Genomic DNA, 18,010 nt, shown 5'->3' with positions numbered 1-18,010 from the left:
GAATGTGTACCGAGAGCACTGGGAATAGACACGGGGTCAACAAAGGAAATGAGGAGCTCGTGTGCATGTAGAAAGCTCAGCAACACTCTGCAATGGAACCGCCCAGTCTTGTCTCCCACGATTGAAGTGCTTTGCAGATAGGATGCATCTATGGGCTTTGGCGTGAGAAGATGATTCTGGATTGTACATCTAGGTCCTAAATGGATCATCTTACAAGATGGAGGCAGGAGAGAGGTGTGCCCCCTTCCCCCGCCCCCACATAAGCCAAGGTGATGTGGCTATGAAAATGGGCACCAGAGGAATTTTGCCACAAGCCAAGAAGCCACCAAAACCTGGGAACAGTGAGGAATGAAGTGTGCCCTGGAGTCACCCAGTGACTGCACTCCCGTTCTTCCCAGAGGGCCTCCTTAGGAGTTCCGAGCTCCAGAGCTGTAAGAAAATAGACGTGTGTGCCAAGGTAGTGGTCATGTGTTACTAGCCACAAAACGTTAATCTATGTGCACCCAGAAACAGACTGGAAACAGGAAAACTGTGCTGTTCCAGAAACCACAGACAGAGCTGGCCAGGGAAAGGGCTGTGGCTGGGAGGAACACATGTCACAGAGGAGACAGAGGGCGGGACCGAGTGAAGAATGCAAGACCTGACACTACAGACTTCACCGGGGAGGCACTGGAGACAGACCCAAGGCATTAATAAAAATTGAGAAAAGGAAAGCAGTGAAACAATTACAAAGTGGGGCCTAGAGCAAGGTCATCAGGTGCTTGGGGAGACCCTTGAAGAGCTAGTGGGACCCCCTCCCCCTTCTCTGAATTTTTCCTCAGTTTTTCTTTCCCTTTTCTGTCCTAAGAGAGCATGTTCTGTTATCCTTGTGTTTCTGTCACAATGAGCAGCCTGGCACAAAGTAACAGAGAGCTCATTATGAGCTAGCACCCCTAAAACTGTGAGCCAAAACCTGAGGGCTAGGAACGTAGCTCAGTGGTAGAGAGACTGCCTAGCTTGTGTAAGGCCTTAGGTTCAGTTCCCACTAACACCCCCAACGCATACAACACATTTTTCTTTTTCTATGTTGATTATCTCTGTATTCATTACTGTAATGATAGCCTTCTCCAGCTCTCCCCCCATATGTTATATTTCTACTAAAAACAAATAAACAACAACAAAAAAAAAGGGTTAAATTCTGTTTTTAAAATAGTCTTGAATGTTCAGACAATGTCAGATGCTGTTGACCAATCAGTTGAGGCTCCCAACCTCATGGACCTAAGTTGACAATCAGATAAGGTATGTCATCTGTATAGAGCATCTCCCAGCAGAGAGGGGCACCCAGGCAGAAAGTCCAAGCTGATCAGAAGTACTTAAGAGCTGGAGAAAATGGAGTGGTTCATGCGGAGACCTAAGGGATATCGTCTTAGGCCTGGCCTTCTAGAGGAAGTGAACCAAGAAAAGGTTCTTATTGGCCAGGCTGCACCATGGGAACTGGTAGCCCAACAACAGGCAGGTCCAAGTTCTATAGGCAGAAAGCAGGATGCCTCAGCAGTCCCAGCCCCAAGCTGAAATGCCTGGAAGTTTCTAGAGAGTTGCTGGTATTGATTCTATGCTTGAAAGCCAGAGACTCTGGTGCTTGGTATGAGCTGATGTAAGCAGCTCTCCCGCCATGCTTGCTGCCTTCCTCTGCCGCTGGTTTTGTTGTTGTTGTTGTTTTGTTTTGTTTTGTTTAAATCTGGGCTGGCAGTTGGAAGGTGCCACCTACCTTCTGGTCAGGTCTTTCCAATCCCTATTCCACGTATCAGTCCCTCTCTGAAAGGAAGGGCCCCACGAACACACAGGTATGTCTCATAAGTCCTAGACATCTTTCACCCAGACAAGATGACTGCACACGGATCACAGGTATGTTGATTGGCTGGAAGGACACGTGTACATATCCTTGTATCCGTGTATACATGTGCACATACAGCCTTGGAAACTGAGGCTTCAGGTCATCAGGTGTGGACCAGTAGGGCCTTGCAAAGAAAGTGAACAGTGTCGAAACAATCTGGAATCAGCATGGCTCCCTCAAAAGGTGTGGTGTGAGGGAAAGGACAGGAATACGTGTTCTGCCTCTTGCCAATCTTCCACAGCCTAGCCCCACCAGCCAGCTGTCATCCTAAGAACATTCCTATGCGTGTCCTGTGGCGGTCCTGACTAGTGTTCTACTGTGGTTCCAGTCAGGAGTACCAGGAAGAATTCATGGTTTACACCTGGGACCTTCATGTTTGCACCAAGACCTACGCTCATGCTAAACTCACCCAGCTATGCATCTCCCATATCCCTCACCACTGTTGATCCTGAGGTCTGAGAACACACTGGCTTGTGGGAAACTCACAGCCCAGTATTGAATGCACATGTCCTGGTACCCTGTTTACTGGTCACACAATGCCACTATTACTTATTAGATCAGGGAGGGACATCAGAGTCCTCCCTTTCGCTTACCTGAGAAACTGAGGCCAGATGAGTGGTGATCATAGAGCAAGTATGCAGTAAAATGGGCACAAGGGGCCAGCACCCAGTGCCCAACTCTTATCTTCTGCCTCCTGTTTGTTGCACCTCTAGAGCTTCGGATTGATAGAGGTGTTTAAGGCCAAGAGTCTGATGCTGTAGGAGAGAGCTTGAAGCTGTTTGCGTATAGCCTTATGTCCGAAGCTGGGCAAACACCAGCTATTCCCCTCAGACAGTGAGGTACTGAGGGAGGAGGAGGGTAGGGTTGACACTAATCTCCCTCAAGCTAATCCTCCCGCTATGAAGGCAGCTGAGTTCTCTGTTTATTACTACAGAGCCTAGGTACTCTCTCACCTTCCAAAGGATGGCCTTGGTCTTCAACCTTAGTCTTCCATGGACATAGGAGGCCTCTAAGCAATAAGGCAGGACTTGCCAGGGACCTGTGACTTAGCCCTCGTTGGAGAAGGTACTTGCTTGGCTTCTCAACACCAGTCCTCGGATCCCCCTGGCATCCAGTGCCCTGCCTGGCAGGAGGAAGAATACTAAGCCATTGGTTCTTAAAGGCTTTAGGCAGGTGGCTGGGTGGAAGTTACCAGGAGAGGAAGGTGAGGCAAACCTGATGCCAGAGTTTTGATGTTGTCCCTTGCCTGTTTTCAGGGGACATTCAGAAGCAGGAGAGAGATGAAAGCTCTGCGGCTGCTGAGGTGTTGACAGTGCCTGAGGATGCTGGAAAGCCCGCTGTCAGCTCCCCGGCCCAGCCAAGCAACATGGACCAGTGCTCTCACTTTCGTCATTCTCTGTTATCCCAGCTACCTTCAGAAGAAGTAAACACAGTGGGAAGGGAGATCATTCAACTGACTGATGGGCAGGAGGCTGCAGACCTGGAAGAGGTCACAAGGGAGGCTCCCACAGAGGATCAGAGGTGTGAGCCAGGCCTGTCCCCATCTAGCCCGGCCTCCCAGGGGGAGTGCACCACAACCCTCCAGGACCACTCACCTTCCTTGCAGCCTGAAGCCAAAGCATCCAGTGTGGAAGATGACAGGGGGATCTCAGAGGGTGGAGACATAAGAAGCCCTGTGCAAACATGAGGGGAAGAGAGAGTGACAGGGTGACACGTTGAAGGCACCAGGGACAGCGCAGAAAGGCTGAAGCCTCAGAACAGTCATCCAAGCCACTTTCTGCTAAAACACCTTGCTGTCTGCAAACAGAAAATGCTCTGATCCTGCTACAAGCTGGGGGACGCCCGATGGTGCCATCTCTTGTCTGATTTATTAAAGCTGGTCTGTGAGTTGCTTGGTGTCACCTCTGTCTGCTGAAGACGTGCTGCTGTGAACATGGCCAGGCACAAGAACCGTGCTTGCCATATGGCTGCCTTTCCACATCCTTCTATCCTGTCAGCATTTGTTGTATTAGAGAGAAGATGTTTTTCCATTAACATTTAATGTTACCCATCAAAATGATGGAGCAAGCTGGGAAAGGAAGGGTTTCCTCCCACCCCCACCCTGGGAATAGCCAGGTAGATAGAAGGAAGGATGTAGTTGAATGAAATTGCCATGTAGGGGTCTCTGAGGATCCCCCCAGAAATGGGGCTGTCTTCACACCCAGTGTTTCACAGTGGCAGGTGGAAGGAACCAGAGCTGGCTGGGGAAGTTGGGCTGCAGGTTGGAGAGACTATTTGCTGATTGAGAGTAGATCTCAGTTTTCTAGCCTAGGTCTCGATGTTTCACTTGTGTAGAGGTAACACAGAGCTGCCAGGAACTGGGGACTTTTCAGCCGTAATCTGTATATTTTTGTTGTTGTTGTCATTGTTGTTTAGATGATATTAGAAACACTAGCTGTCTTTATCCAACCCGAGCTGCGTATAGGATGAGGTAGATATTTGAGGTTTGGGGATCGCTCCATGCTTGGTTTCCCAGTTTCCCACACCACTTGAAACCCAAACTGTTCATATTCACTCCACCAACAGAATGTAGCATCTGCCCTCCCCCCCCCCCCGGCCCAGGTACTAGAATTTTAAATACAGGACTCAGAACTTGTAGTCTAATAGGTGAGGAGAAAAGATGAGTTTACTGCAGCCTTGACCACAGAGAAAACAAGTGTAAGGTTCAAGGGAAGAGGAGGGAGGAGTCGGCCTGCCTGTTACTTCCTCACAGAGTGAAGATGAATCACAGGTTTCCATCTGAGTTGGGCTCAGCTCAGCTCCCCAGATCTGTGGGGGTGGCTAAGACCTCCCTCCTTCCCAGCTCACACCGCCTTTGAGAGCCAGAACTGATCTCAGAAACTGCAGCTAGAAAGAGAATCTCAGAGATGGCATGTGTGCCCATTCACCCTAAAACCTATCTGTTCCCTGGGATTTTTGAGGACAAGGGTACACCTTCAGACAGTGGCCCAGTGCCCTGTATTTCAGTCTGTCCCCTGTCCCTGAAGGCCAGCCCTCTGGGGAAGGAAGCCCCGAGGCTGTGCACTCACTCAGGCCAATAGACCTGAAGGTGCCTTTCTTTTTTTTTTTTTTTTTTTTTTCTGGATGGGGGCCACAGCTGGCTCTATGTGTCTGGCTACACATGGCCAATGTAACTGCACAGAACACTAGAACAGCCAAGGTAAACCCAGCCCGATGTGACTCAATAAAGGGAAAAGAAACACTTTGATCTCCCAGAAGCTCTGGTTTGGACACACATCCAACAGGTAAACATCTTTGGGGCCATTCGTCACTTCCAGGAAAGTGGGGTTTATCGTAAACTCTAGCACAGTCTTGTAGGGCGAGAAACTGCAGTGAGGTTCAGGGTCTATGCTTTAGGAAACCAGGATAACAGGGGTCCATAGCTTGAGCTCAATGTGTTATTAGGTGGAATGTGGGTCACTAAGCTGATGTTGTTACATATGTAACCATGACAACAAGCATCCCCACTTCTGCTGTACCCACCCAACATGGCTCTTCTCCTCTCTAGACATTAAAGAGAGTTCTAGGCACCACTTATGGTTTCATTTGTTTGTTTGTTTGTTTGTTTTTCTAAAGAGTTAGCTATGACATCCTCTCCCCAAACTCCACCATATAACCTGCCTCGGTCATACTCGTCCCAGTGACGGCTCATACTCAGAGAAACTTAAACAGTAGGGTAATGAATCCTATTGTGTGACCAGAAACTTCTGAAGTGGAGCATCTTGGGACTACTTCATTCAAGAATTTTCCAGGGATCTGGATATCTGTCTCCCATCTTTGCTTGTTTTGGGTCACTTGCATGCGTGGCTGCAACAGCTCCAGACGTCACCTGATGTCACAAGGGTATTTCTCCACATACATGTATAGACATCTTCTAAGATACAAAGGGGAAAGAAAAAGGGAATTCTGCCATGTTTTGTTAGTCACACCATATAACACACCTATGGCTAAACACCTAGCTAGGGAGTAACGTTTTTGTGATGGGTTATAGATTCATGGAGGTATGAACTCTCTGGGCTGTCCCTACATATCAGATCGTAAAAAAGACACTGAGAGAACCAAATCATGTCTTAGGCAGGAGAGTGAGCAAATAAGTAGACTTGACCCCTACGTATCGTCTTTGCTCTCACTCAATAATGCAGAATACTATGTCACCCATGGGTCTCAAGCTGTAGGTCAACTGTTGTTTGTTAGGAAAGACTGTGTTCTTCTCACCTTCCTGATGGTGGTCTGGCCTTTGCTTCCTCCACAGGTGTGCCTGTCCTACTAGTTTTCCACATTAGTCAGTCAGTCAGTCAGTCAGTCGGTCGGTCGGTCAGTCAGTCAGTCAGTCAGTCGGTCGGTCGGTCGGTTGAAAGAGCGCTTATTTGCCATCGGCATTTTCTGTGCTTGTGAACCCTTCAGTATGAACAGTACACAGGGTGTTTGTGGAAAAGGATTGGTGCTTGAGAAACTGGCCTTTCTCACCCTTACTCCCTCCCTCCCAAAGTCCCTCCTGTCCCCTTTGGCTGACCCTCCACTTCCCCCTTCTCAGCATGCCTCTGAGGCCCACTAGCCAGAAGGTCCCTACTAGAGCCTCCTCCCCACAGCTAACCTAAGTCAACCAAATTAGTTTAGGGTCCTGCATGACTTCCTAGCACACTCCCGTCATCCATCACAATGCCAAGCTCCAGAAAGAGCCCTGTTGGTGGCATTCCACACAGTGGATTCTTACTGCATTCCTTCCCTGAGAGTGCCTGCTCCTGTTCCACTATCTGGCTTGAAAAGGTCATTTTACTTGCTCATTAATACGATTCTTCCCATCTGTCACTTTAAAATGACAACTTGTTTTTGTCCTTCTTGGTTTTCTACAAATCCACCCCACCCGCTCCCCCCACAAACCTCAAATCCAGGTGTTTTCCTGGCATTTTTGTGTAGCCCTGTGAATGCCTGGGTACCAACCTTCTTTCGGAGATCTCTGCTGGAGTGTTCTGGAAGGTATGCTTGGAAGCATCCTTCCTGATTCTGAGCACTTTCTCAGGAGGCAGCAGGTAGGCTGTCCAAAAGTCAAAGGGTGACCATGAAATCACACTTTAATGCAGTCCTTTCCCCTAGGCGACTGAACAGAGAGCGGTGTAAGATCAGAGAGAGGCAACAGGAGCGTAGAAGAGGCTCTAATTAGAGGGAAAAGCAAGAAAAGTAAGAAGGCTTGGTCTCTCCAGAGTACAGTTGCACAAAAACAAAACACCTTGACACAGCATGGGGGCAATTTACACCTCTCGCTAAATGACAATGTTTTCCTTTGGCTATGGAGGGCAAGTCCACACAATACAGAAAAGTTTCACTTTGCAGAACCTCTGTGAGCTTGGGAATATGTCGGGAAGGAATCTCAACTGAGGCCAGGACCACTCCTTTGATACAGGTTTTGCCTGTTAAGCAGGAGTTGAGCTCCAGAATAGAAGGTAAGCTGTGGGGGGGGGGGGGGGACGGCACAGGGGAGAATGACACAAAAATCCAGGGGTGGTGCCACACACTTATAGTCCCATGATGCAGACAGAATCAACAGGGGTGGGTCCCTGGAGCTCACTGGGCAGCCACGATCATTATTTGGTGAGTTTCGGGCCAATGAGAGACCCTGTCTCAAAACAACAAAAATAATAGACCATGCCTGCCAAGTAACACTTCTGATCATCCTCTGACACACACACACACACACACACACACACGAATGGACCCCATACACACACATGAATGGACATCGCACACACACACACACACACACACACACCATTAAATAACCTTATATACATCGAGCTGTTTCTAAAAACAAACAAACAAACAAAACCAGAAACAAACAAACAAACAAACAAAAACCACTTGCTACATTGTAGTTTTGTTTGATTGAAAGAAATAACTTCTACTCCTTTGTACACAGTGTTCTGGTTCCTCCCCCATCCTGTATCATGTATAACTAGATCTTGTGCCACTGTTGCCTGAAATAGAGAGGCCTGGAGACTGGGGAGATGGCTCAGTGAGCGAGGAGCTGGCTGTACAGGCTGAGGTCTGGAGTTTGGATCCCACCATCCATGTAAAGTCCGGGTGGGTGTGGCAGCCTTCCTGTAATACAAGCCTGTGGGAGGTGTGGGTGTAGACTGGACAAAACAGTGAGGTACAGAGTGAGCAAAAGACCCTGCCTCAATATGTAAAATGGAGGGGCCTCTAAGAAGTCATCTGGCATCAAACTTGCCCTCCCCACTCTTCATGTGCATATGCATGCCCACACTGGTGTGAAAACAAACACGAGGTCACCCAGGTGTGTGTGTGCTCACACACACACACACACACACACACACACACACACACACACACACACCATATGCAAAAGAAGGAGATAGAGGAAGAAGCAGAGAAATGGGAGAAGGAATATAGGGCAGGCTCTATGGCTCAGAGGATAAAGGTGCCTGCTGCAGACACACACACACACACACACACACACACACACACACACACACACACACCTGGCAACTGGAGTTCAATGCCCAGAGCCTGTGTAATGGATTCCACCAGTTGTTCTCTGGACCCCCTCCCCACCCCCCATGCACAATGGCAAGTGGATGCTCCCTTCTGGTCCCATCATCCACATACAGAAAATGAACCTTTTTAAGCATTAACTTTGCTGGCTGGGGATTAATGGCCTACATTATCTATGTCACCTTTCCCCCAACCTTCATCAAGGCTACGCCCAGGCTGGATGTTACTTCCAGCATCTTGTAGCCACTTATCCCTTACAATTTGTCACTCTTGAAACTCTTTGCTCACATAGCAGCAGTGAAAACTGTAGAGAATGTGAAGGTTTTTATGCATTTTGTCCAAACAGCAGATCTAAACTCAGTTGGTTTACTTCCTGCAGGCTTTTAAGTTGGCCAAAGCACTCACTGATCTGCTCTATTTCCTTAAGAGCTTTAGTATTTTTGTGTATGTGCACTAATAAGCTGCACTCAGAAAAAAAAATTAAAAACATCCCTGCCATTCTGAGAAACAGCTTATCCTAACATCTAAAGATAGCATCCCTAATTATTGTCTACATTGTGTGTAAGCTATGAGGGGTCGAGCATTACTTTTGCTTTACCAGCTGTGGGTAGGTGCAGCCGTTGCATCAAATGCTTCTAATTTTACAGAAAGAAATCAAAACAAGTGTGGGTTTAAGTCCCAGCAATGGACGCAAACCCTGTGAGTCAAACCGGCAAAATGATTAGCAAGCAGGCCAGGAAGTCAAAACGGCAAATATAAAGAGACCCATACGCCAGATCTGTAAGAAGAGGGATGTAAAAATAGAAGCCAAGGATCAAGCAGAGTCCAGTGGGCGGTCTTGGTGGCACACGAGGTTTTGTGCCGAGAACCAGATGTCCGCCTTATAGCTCCCAAACTTTTCTTCTTCTCCAATCGTCCCCCTCTCCAAAGCTGAAAAGGCAAAGCCGTCTTCTATGGCCTCTGGTTGGTTGGCTGTAGAAATGCTTCTTTGAAACCTCAGGTGGCAAGCCAGGTGATGGTGGCACATGCTTTTAATCCCAGCACTCAAAAGGCAGAGGCAGGTGGATCTATGAGTTTGATGCCAGCCTGGTCTACAGAGCAAGTTCCAGGACAGCCAGGGCTACACAGAGAAACCCTGTCTCTCTGTGGCAATCTTGTTTTTTTGGGGGTGGGGTGGGGTGGGGTTGGGGAATGGTTTTGGTTTGGCTTGGGGTTTTGTTTTTGTTTTGAGACAAGGTTCCTCTATGTAGCCTCGGCTGTCTTGGACTCACTCTGTGGGTGGCCTCAAACTCACAGACATCTGCCTGCCTCTGCCTCCCCAAGTGCTGGGATTACAGGAGTGTGCCACCATGCTAGGCAACACTTAACTACCTTACAAGGTGCCTGGATCCATTGTCAGGGAAATCTCTTTTGTTTAACTTTAGCTGCAGCTGTTCCTAGACTAGTTGGATCTATATTAAATATCCATGTTCTGCTAAGCCCCTCTCATGAATAACACCCAGTTAGGCCTCAAATACAGTCACCCTGTGATGACTATATTTTACATTGGTTTTGTGATTTATTCAGGTCATACAGCTTGGAAGCCTGCGGCAGAGCTGGGGTCCAATCAGGTCTTCCTGAGAGCCCAAGCTGTCAACGGGCATACACTAGCCATCCCTTGGCTCTTAGTGACCTGCAATTTGCCCACTTGTTAGTTGCTAACTCCATGAATGGACAGAATAAATATGGGCTGGGTCTGCTAGGGTCTTCAGGGGCCCAAAAAGAACTGAAGGCGAGCCATGAGAAACACCTGCTGGTCCCAAGGCTAGCTTCCCCGTGATTCTGAGTTGGCCATCACATAGCAGGGAGTGAGAGGATTTAGCTGGAGATGGACTTTGCTCCTTTCCATCTTGAGTCCCCACATCACTGACGTTTCATTTGCACAACTCCTAACTATGGAGACAGGGTCGACTCAGCATCCGTGCAGGGTTTGGGGTGTGGTTCAACTGGTCTGACAGCTGAGATCTGGGAGTAGAGGCTGCCTTGCAGGACCACGTTGGGAAGCCTGCACTGGGAGGTGGGTATAATCACAGGTACTCAGATCAGCTGTGTAAGGGTTTAAGACATACGCACAGGCAGTCCTCTGAGATGTGGGGAGCTGCACACCTGGGTACTTCCACACTTACCTTGTTCTCACCAGGCTAGGGACTCCAGCCTGGGACTCACTTCACAGCAAATGGATTTTTGTTTTTGTTTTTGTTTTTTGTTTTTTTTTCTCCCCTGCCTCCCTATTCTTTGGCTCTGGGCTGTGTCAGTCAATGTCTTTTTGTAAAGAAGCCACACACATGCACATTTAAATGTCCTTGAATGGCTGTTAAATCTTCAGTCCTCCAAAAGGCATAGCAATTGAAGGTAAAGTCTTCTCCACAGGACTGTGGAGACAGAAGGCCTTTAAAGACTCAGGCATATTTGATTGGGCGGTGGGGGGTGGGGGCAGGGAAACCGAGCAGAGAAGTCTCAAAAAAGTACACAAGGGCAATGCGGAGCTGAATTGCTATGCTTTTAATGTGCAACCCTAAGGTTGCCAGATACCCTCATAGGAGCTGCTCTCCACAGGGTGCGGCCACCATATGGGAAACAGCTGAAAAGAACCAGGGGCACCGCAGGAGGTGATCCGGGACATGGAGCCCTAGGTGTGTATGGTAGGGCGGTCTCGGAGCACCTAGCAGGAACAAAAAGAAAAAGAAAAAAGGGGTCCCTAGGGAAGAGAGGAGTCTCAGATGCTGAGGGATAGGAAGGAAGGGGGCAGGAGGGAAGCGGGGTGGGGTTATTTCAGTACAACCCAGGGGAACATACTCAAAGATGCTGACTGGGAAGGAGCGCTGTGCGATCTGGGGGCTTGCGGGGTGGGGGTGGGGGAACCGAGGCTCTCTACGAGCAAACAGACTCAAAGACTGTTTCCAAGAGGATCCTAGGGGCTTGTGAGATTGTCTTAGGACACAGAGGGGCCCTCCAGGTGTGTCTGGGACACGAGGGAGTTCTAGGGCAAGAAAGGATTCCTGGGTTATTCAAGGTGTCCGAACGGTGTCTGTGGCACATAGGAACGTATAGGGAGCGTGGAGGTGGCTGGGGAGGTTCCTAATGCCATCTGGGACCACATAGAGGTGTCTGGGGTGCGTGGAAGCCTGTGGGGGCGCGCAGAGGCGACTGAGATGTCTGGAAGGCGTCTGTCTAGGACGTGTGGAGGCCTCTGGAGTGAGTGGAGGAGTCTCGGGAGCGTGGAGACAGGCGCGAAGCGGCTGGGCTCTGAGGCTGGGAGTAACGCTTAAGTGGTCTTGCACTCGCTCTCCCGCCGCCGCTTCTTGCGCTCAGCGTGCTCCTTTGTCTGGCGCTCCCAGGCCAAGGAGTCGCTGGCGCCCACCACGCAACAGGCGAGCCGGCGACCCGCATTGCCGTTCTGTAAGCTAGCCTGGTTGCCGCCGCGGCCCAGGTCGTCCTCACCAGCGTGGACCACCACAGAGCGACCCACGATCGAGTGCGGGCCGGTCAGCGACGCCATCAAGCCGTTGCGGTGCTTCCAGAGGCGACCGTCGCGGATCACGAAGTTGCCGAAGTCTCCCGGGTGCTGAGGGTGCGGCACTGCCAGAGGGTTGTAGTGCGGTCCAGTGGACTCGCAGCCCTGGCTCAGGTCCCCGAACTGATGCACGTGGATGGCGCGGCTGGAGGCGTTCGGCTCGGCAGGGAAGCCCTCCAGATCGAAGAAGGCCTCAAGCTTGGCGCCGGGCGCCAGCTGCCGGAAAAGGACCAGACCGGTGACCCGCGGCTGATCAGTTGCTAGTGTAGCTGAAGGCTGCACCCTGCAGACCGCGTGCGACTCCGTGACGTTCACTTCCCGCTGCCGTCCCAACTCCAACCAAATCTCCAGCACTTTGGCATGAGTTTGGTTTATCATCTCAACCAGGTCAGGCCTGGTCTCTGCTAAATTGACGCTGGACTCCCCGGGGTCCAGCATGGTCCAGGTGACAGAGCCACGGGATGCCAAAAGCAAGCTCCAGAACAAGAAGGCCAGCATGGCTGGGGTCCTGCACCTGCGGAATGTCCACATATCAATGGGAGGAAAGCAAGTTTTAGCTATTTGAAATGCCTAATCTCGAGCTGGGCGTGGTGGCGCACACCTTTAATCCCAGCACTTGGGAGTAGAGGCGGGCGGATTGCTGTGAGTTCGAGTCCAGCCTGGTCTACAAATCGAGTCCAGGACAGCCAAGATAACATTGAGTAAGCCCTGTCTCGAAAAACCAAAAGGAAAAAAAAGAAAAAAGTCCAATCTCAGGGGCCTCAGTCTCATATCCCAAACCCACAGTCCCCAAGGGATTGACTGGACTGTCTCGTTGTTGTTGTTGTTGTTGTTGTTAGTTTGGAGTGTGTGCGTGTGTGTGTCCAGGGTCGGCTAGGTACCTGGTACAGAGTTGGGCTGTGTTTATAGAAATGCCAAAAAACTATATTCAGAAATGTGCAGAGATCTGAGTCACACAAAGTCAGGGTATTCTCTAGTTCTGTCTTGATAGAGAGGAGCTGGAAGTATTGTTAGGGGCCATGTGTATATAGGGGTGTGTGTGTGTGTGTGTGTGTGTGTGTGTGTGTGTGTGTGTGTGTGTTAGGGAGAATCTCATAGTAATGATGAGAGAATCTTATAATAATGAGATGAAGGCTAGGCTTTGGAGACAGCAGAAAGTGGGGAAAGATGAAGGGTACAGTCTAGGGACAGAGACAAAGAGACAGCCTTAGGACTAGTGAGGGGGCCATTGCAGGGAGCCAAGGCAGAAACCATGAAAGCTCCTACTAAAAGGAGTTGGCGAACAGAGAAGGTTGTGGGTGTGGTAGCAGTGGCAGGAGGGAGGAATAGACAAGCAGTTAACAAAGGCTGAGGTACCCCAAAGAGAAGAACGTGTAGGCGGGTGTGGGTACCAGGCCCAAGAGGAAGTGGTGTGCTCAGTGGTGGAAATGTCTGGGCAGACTTTTGGAAGCTCAGGTATGGTGCTGGAAGAGTCCAGAAGACTGGCTTATTATTGAGTGCGCATCAGATTCGTGTGTGTGTGTGTGTGTGTGTGTGTGTGTGTGTGTGTGTGTAAGGGCAAGGATGGTGTCAGTCCTCTCCCTCAATTGCTCTCTGCCTTATATATTGAGACAGAGTCTCTCACTGAGCCTGTGGCTAGCTGCTGCCCTTCTGGCTAATCCGGCTAGCCAGATGGGGATTTCCTAGCTCCTCCTCCAGGTACCATCCAGCTCTTTACATGGCTTCTGGGGACCCCAATTCCTCACCTTTGCTTTACCTACTGGGCCATCTTCCCAGCCTGCCTTCTAGTTTCTAAAACCAACGTGTACAAGCAGCCACCACCCAAGTTTAAATATTCTGGTGCCCAATGAAAGACGACGGAAAGGTACCGAATTCATCCTTGGTTACAACACAGCTGACTCACTTCATACGTGGGTGATTGATTCCAGGATGCCTCATGGGTTCCAAAATCCATGGGTGCCCAAGTCCCTTACATAAGATAGCAAGATGCGTGCCCAGAAACAGCTCAGATGGCCCTGTGTACTTTACAACATGCTTGGATGGCTTACTGCAGTTACCAGGGTAAACGCTATGTAAATAGCCTTTGCAGAAAGAAAGGCCTGTGTATGCTCAGTGCAGACGTAGGGTGGGATTTTTGTCTGTTTTGAGTTTTGTAATTTCTGGCTGAGGTTGTCTGGGGGTACATAACCCAAGGACATGGAGGGGTGACTCTCCTGTGACTTCATAGGGACACAGTCCATAGCCTCGGCTTTTTACCTGTAAAATAAGTTCTGCTACCAAGGGCTATGGTGAGGGTCAAGGCAGATATTTATAAACGAGATACTTTCACATTTTAGAACCTGCCCTAAGGGATTAACGATGCCTCCGAGGGGCTAGTTGAAGGTCACCTGTGCTTTCAGAGCCCTCCTACAACTCCTGAATGGGTGCCATTTAAAATGAATGGAGTGTGAGTTCTTTCCTTAGCTGGTACAGAAGGACAATTTAGTAGGGTGATTATAAGAATGGATTCGGGAACTCGCCCCATGAATCTCAAACCTGACTACCACTTAGACGCTAAGGTTATCTGCCATTGCTGCTTCTGTGCTCGGTAGCAGCTCAGCTGAGCTGCAAACTGTAGATGGGCCTGCTTTCCCTCTGAGCCTGTTTCTCATCTGCAAGTAGGTGCAGGCATACCTCCTACCTCTGGGGAGCTTGTTACCAGGCTTCAAAGAGAAAACTGAATTAATTGCCAACACCTGTTGGATACTTGTGCCAGACACTGTTAAAAAAAAAAAAAAGTCTTTGACATATGTGAATTTTATACATATATAGGTGTGTATGTTTGTGTGTGCACATCTGTCTGTGTGGGTCTGTGTGTGTGTGTGTGTGTGTGTGTGTGTGTGTGTGTGTGTGTGTATAGAAAGATATCACTGATTGGACTAGATTGATAGGCCAGCCAGCAAGCCCTCCAGTCTCGACCATCATGCCTAGCTCTTACATGGATGGTAGAAGTCAAACTCCAGTTCTCTTCCTTGCATGCCATGTGCTTCACTGACTGAGCCATCTCTCCGGCCCCAAGATTTGACTCCTGATCAGCACCCTATAGCACGGAGGCTTATCTGGATACAAGTAATCAGAAAGCTGAGGCACAGAGGTGAGTGTCCCAACGCAACACACCCACTAAAGAGTGAGGGTGGGATCTGGGAGTGAGTGGCTGTCTCTCAAGGCCCAGCTTCAAAAACCACACTGCACACTTTTCAACCAGAGCTCTCATACGGAGCAAGTGCTCAGCAGAAGGCAGCACACTGCTGCCAGAGAGAAGGGGGTTGATGGAGCTGTGAGGACTGTCAGCTGGGAGATGCTGTGGAGACTAAGGAGTGAGGAGGTCCTCAAAAAAAGGCTTGAGGAAGACTAAGACAGGGAGGTCTCAGGGGACACTGAGAAAGTGAAATCTACAGACCCTCCCTTCCCTTTTGACCTGCCCTGGTGTGGCACTGCTTGCTGTTAAAGCTTTGGGGAGTGAGTGGAGAGGTATGGGAGCAGTCTTATACATCTGGCCTCAGGCTCTCACTGGATAAGGACCCTCTTCTGAGGTAGCCTGTCACTTAGGAATGTTCTGGACGCTTCCTTCCTGCAAAGCCCAGAGCAAAATCCAACCAAAGTGCATTTGTGGGCTTTTCTAGGAACGAACATTTTAAAAAGATAGTCTCTTAAAAACAAAACAAAACAAAAAAAAACAACAACATGTTTCTGTACCCCCAGGCAAACCTGGACTCCTCCTTGGGCTTTGTCACCCTTCAGCTCTTCTTTAGAAGGAGCCTTTGCTGTAAGTCAGAGCTGACAGGACCCTGGGACTAATGACTTTGCCAAGTAGGTGACTCTTCAGGGTACCTGCTCATCTTCCACAACTTTGAGACTCAAGCCACGCAGTGTCCAAAGACACCCTACATTACATGACATCAGTAGCACTAAAGACCTCTTTGGACCAGCCACTGCAGGCCCAAAGCAGAAAGCTCCCCGCTGCCCCCACTTCCCATGACCCTCCTCCCTACTTCAGAGCAGCCAGTCCTATCACTAACTGGGTTTCCCTCCCAAGAACATTATCGAACCTTTTTTTTTTTTTTTTTTCAGTAAGTGCCCACTGCCCAACCCAGTTTCCCACTCTTAAAAAAAGCACACTCCTAAAAGAATGAAATTAACCTCAGCTTGGCACGCACCTGTCAAGCTCTCCAAAGAGCTCCAAAGCTCTCTTCCCTCTGGCGAAGTGGCGAAGAAGTGGCGGGCAGCACCCAGCTAGAGGCCTAAGGAAGAGCCTATGGGGCTGCCTCCCCAGAGCTGCCTGGCTGGCTGTTTGTGAGCAACAGCAAGGCCAGCCCCAGGGAGTGGTCAGAAGAAGGGAAGAAGGTCACTGGGCTGGCTGTTCTTGTGTTCAAATTGCTGCAGCCTCCTCCTCCTCCTCCTCCTCCTTCTCCTTTTTTCTTCTCCTCCCCCACTTCTTCTTCTCCTGGTTCCCACTCTCGGATCCTTTCCCACAGCGAGTTCCCCTTGCCAAGTATGTCTTTCGTGACTTCCCTGGCTTGTGCAGACGCAGTCAGTGACCTTCAGAACGCAGCAGGGGAGCAGAAATGGGAAAGAAAATAGCTTGTTGGAGAGGTACAATGGTCTTGTTATTGGAGAGCCCTTTCTCCCCCCCCCCCCCCCCCCCCCGCAACTCCCTCAGCTATTGACTGCTTCTGCTGAATGTTGGTGTGTGTTTAAGACAGACATGGGCACTTGGCAGCTGAGCGTGGCACTCTCTCCAGAGCTGTCCTACCACTCAAGGTGTGGGGCAGGCACGGCAGTGTGCCCTTGCAGTCTTACCATTTCCTACCCGTGTGCCTCTGAAGTCCCTGCCTCCACCTCCTTCTCAGCATCTGTGAAATAGACCCCATCCCCATGAGAATCGAAAGAGTAAACCCAATGTCCGGCTCTCATAACAACATTAGTGAATCAAGTAATGACCATAACAGAAACATTATAAGTGTCATCACTATTGTATTAAAGTGACCGAGGAGGGTTCGTTGTTTGTTTTTGAAACAGGGTCACATGTGTCCTAGCCTAGCTTCAATTCACTATGTAACTTAGGATGACCTTGAACTCTTCATCCTCCTGTTTTCAGCTCCTAAAATGCTGGGATCACAGGCATGCACCATCATGTTTGTGTTTTGCTGAGGATCAAACACAGGCCTTCATGCATGGTAGGCAAACACTCTGCCAACTGAGCCCCAGCCCAGGACGAGCCTCCTTTGAAAACAGGACACAGCCTGGAGATGCCATGAGCCTTTAACTCCAGGGTATTCATTTCATTTGTTGTCATGCACAGAAGCCCTTCCTAGAAATAAAAGGTTCTCTTTTCCAGAAAAGCCCCTTTGCCATGGGAAAAGCCAGCTCGCTGTTGCCTCTCTGTCCCCATGAATTCCTTCAACAGTTATTGGATGCTGTCCCACCCACCCCCCCCCCACCCCCACACACCCCACCAGGCACTGGGCTGCACATTGGAGGCTCAAAGATGTACAGATCTCTGTCCTTTGTGGTTTAAACTCGTTGGGAAGAAGACAGAGGTGTCAGTGGTACCACTAGAGTTAGAAGGACAGGATGCCCTCTACAACCAACCTCCAGTCACCAGGCCAGGTGGACGGGAAGTTTGTCCGCTAACCTGTCCTCTGGATGCTACCTGGAGCTCAAGGAACCTACTTCCAGTGTAGGCTCCTAGAACCACTGTTTAAATACTGATGGTTCTGCAGGACTGCTGGGAATAGAGATAACTGCTTTGCTGAAAGGCCCACAGGAAATGGTTTTGTCCAAGGGCCCCTGCTCTAAAAGATGAGAAGCAGGCTTGGGACTTGAGACCTCAGGCCTGTCTGTGTTGCGTCTACTTTTGAGGCCAGACAGTTCTGAAACCACCAGGGTAGCCCTGACCTTTATGTCTGCTGTTAGGAGTAACTGTCCTCCACTAACAAGCTTACCGAGTGCCAGGTGCCACCGACAGCCACCCACCACCCACAGCTACTACCCCT

At 49.7% G+C, this 18,010-nt stretch overlaps 2 protein-coding genes across 2 annotated transcripts in view; one reads left to right on the top strand and one right to left on the bottom strand.

Moving 5' to 3' along the window:
* Positions 1-4,045, top strand: part of Ccdc149 (coiled-coil domain containing 149) — a 67,017-nt gene extending 62,972 nt beyond the window's left edge. The window contains 1 exon segment of the mRNA XM_051164771.1: positions 3,130-4,045. Within this exon segment, the coding sequence (XP_051020728.1) occupies positions 3,130-3,560 (431 nt within the window). The 3' untranslated portion in view covers positions 3,561-4,045.
* Positions 4,046-11,518: 7,473 nt separating this feature from the next.
* On the bottom strand, positions 11,519-12,488 carry Sod3 (superoxide dismutase 3). Its single transcript, XM_051164744.1, has one exon. It carries the CDS (start codon positions 12,471-12,473, stop codon positions 11,727-11,729), a length of 747 nt encoding a protein of 248 aa, XP_051020701.1. The 5' UTR covers positions 12,474-12,488; the 3' UTR covers positions 11,519-11,726.
* Between the last annotated feature and the right edge of the window lie 5,522 nt (positions 12,489-18,010).

The sequence above is a fragment of the Acomys russatus genome, chromosome 22 (assembly GCF_903995435.1).
Source record: "Acomys russatus chromosome 22, mAcoRus1.1, whole genome shotgun sequence".
Classification (NCBI taxonomy): Eukaryota; Metazoa; Chordata; class Mammalia; order Rodentia; family Muridae; genus Acomys; species Acomys russatus.
The sequence above is the reverse complement of the archived record's forward strand: the minus strand, read 5'-3'. Positions and strand labels throughout refer to the sequence as shown.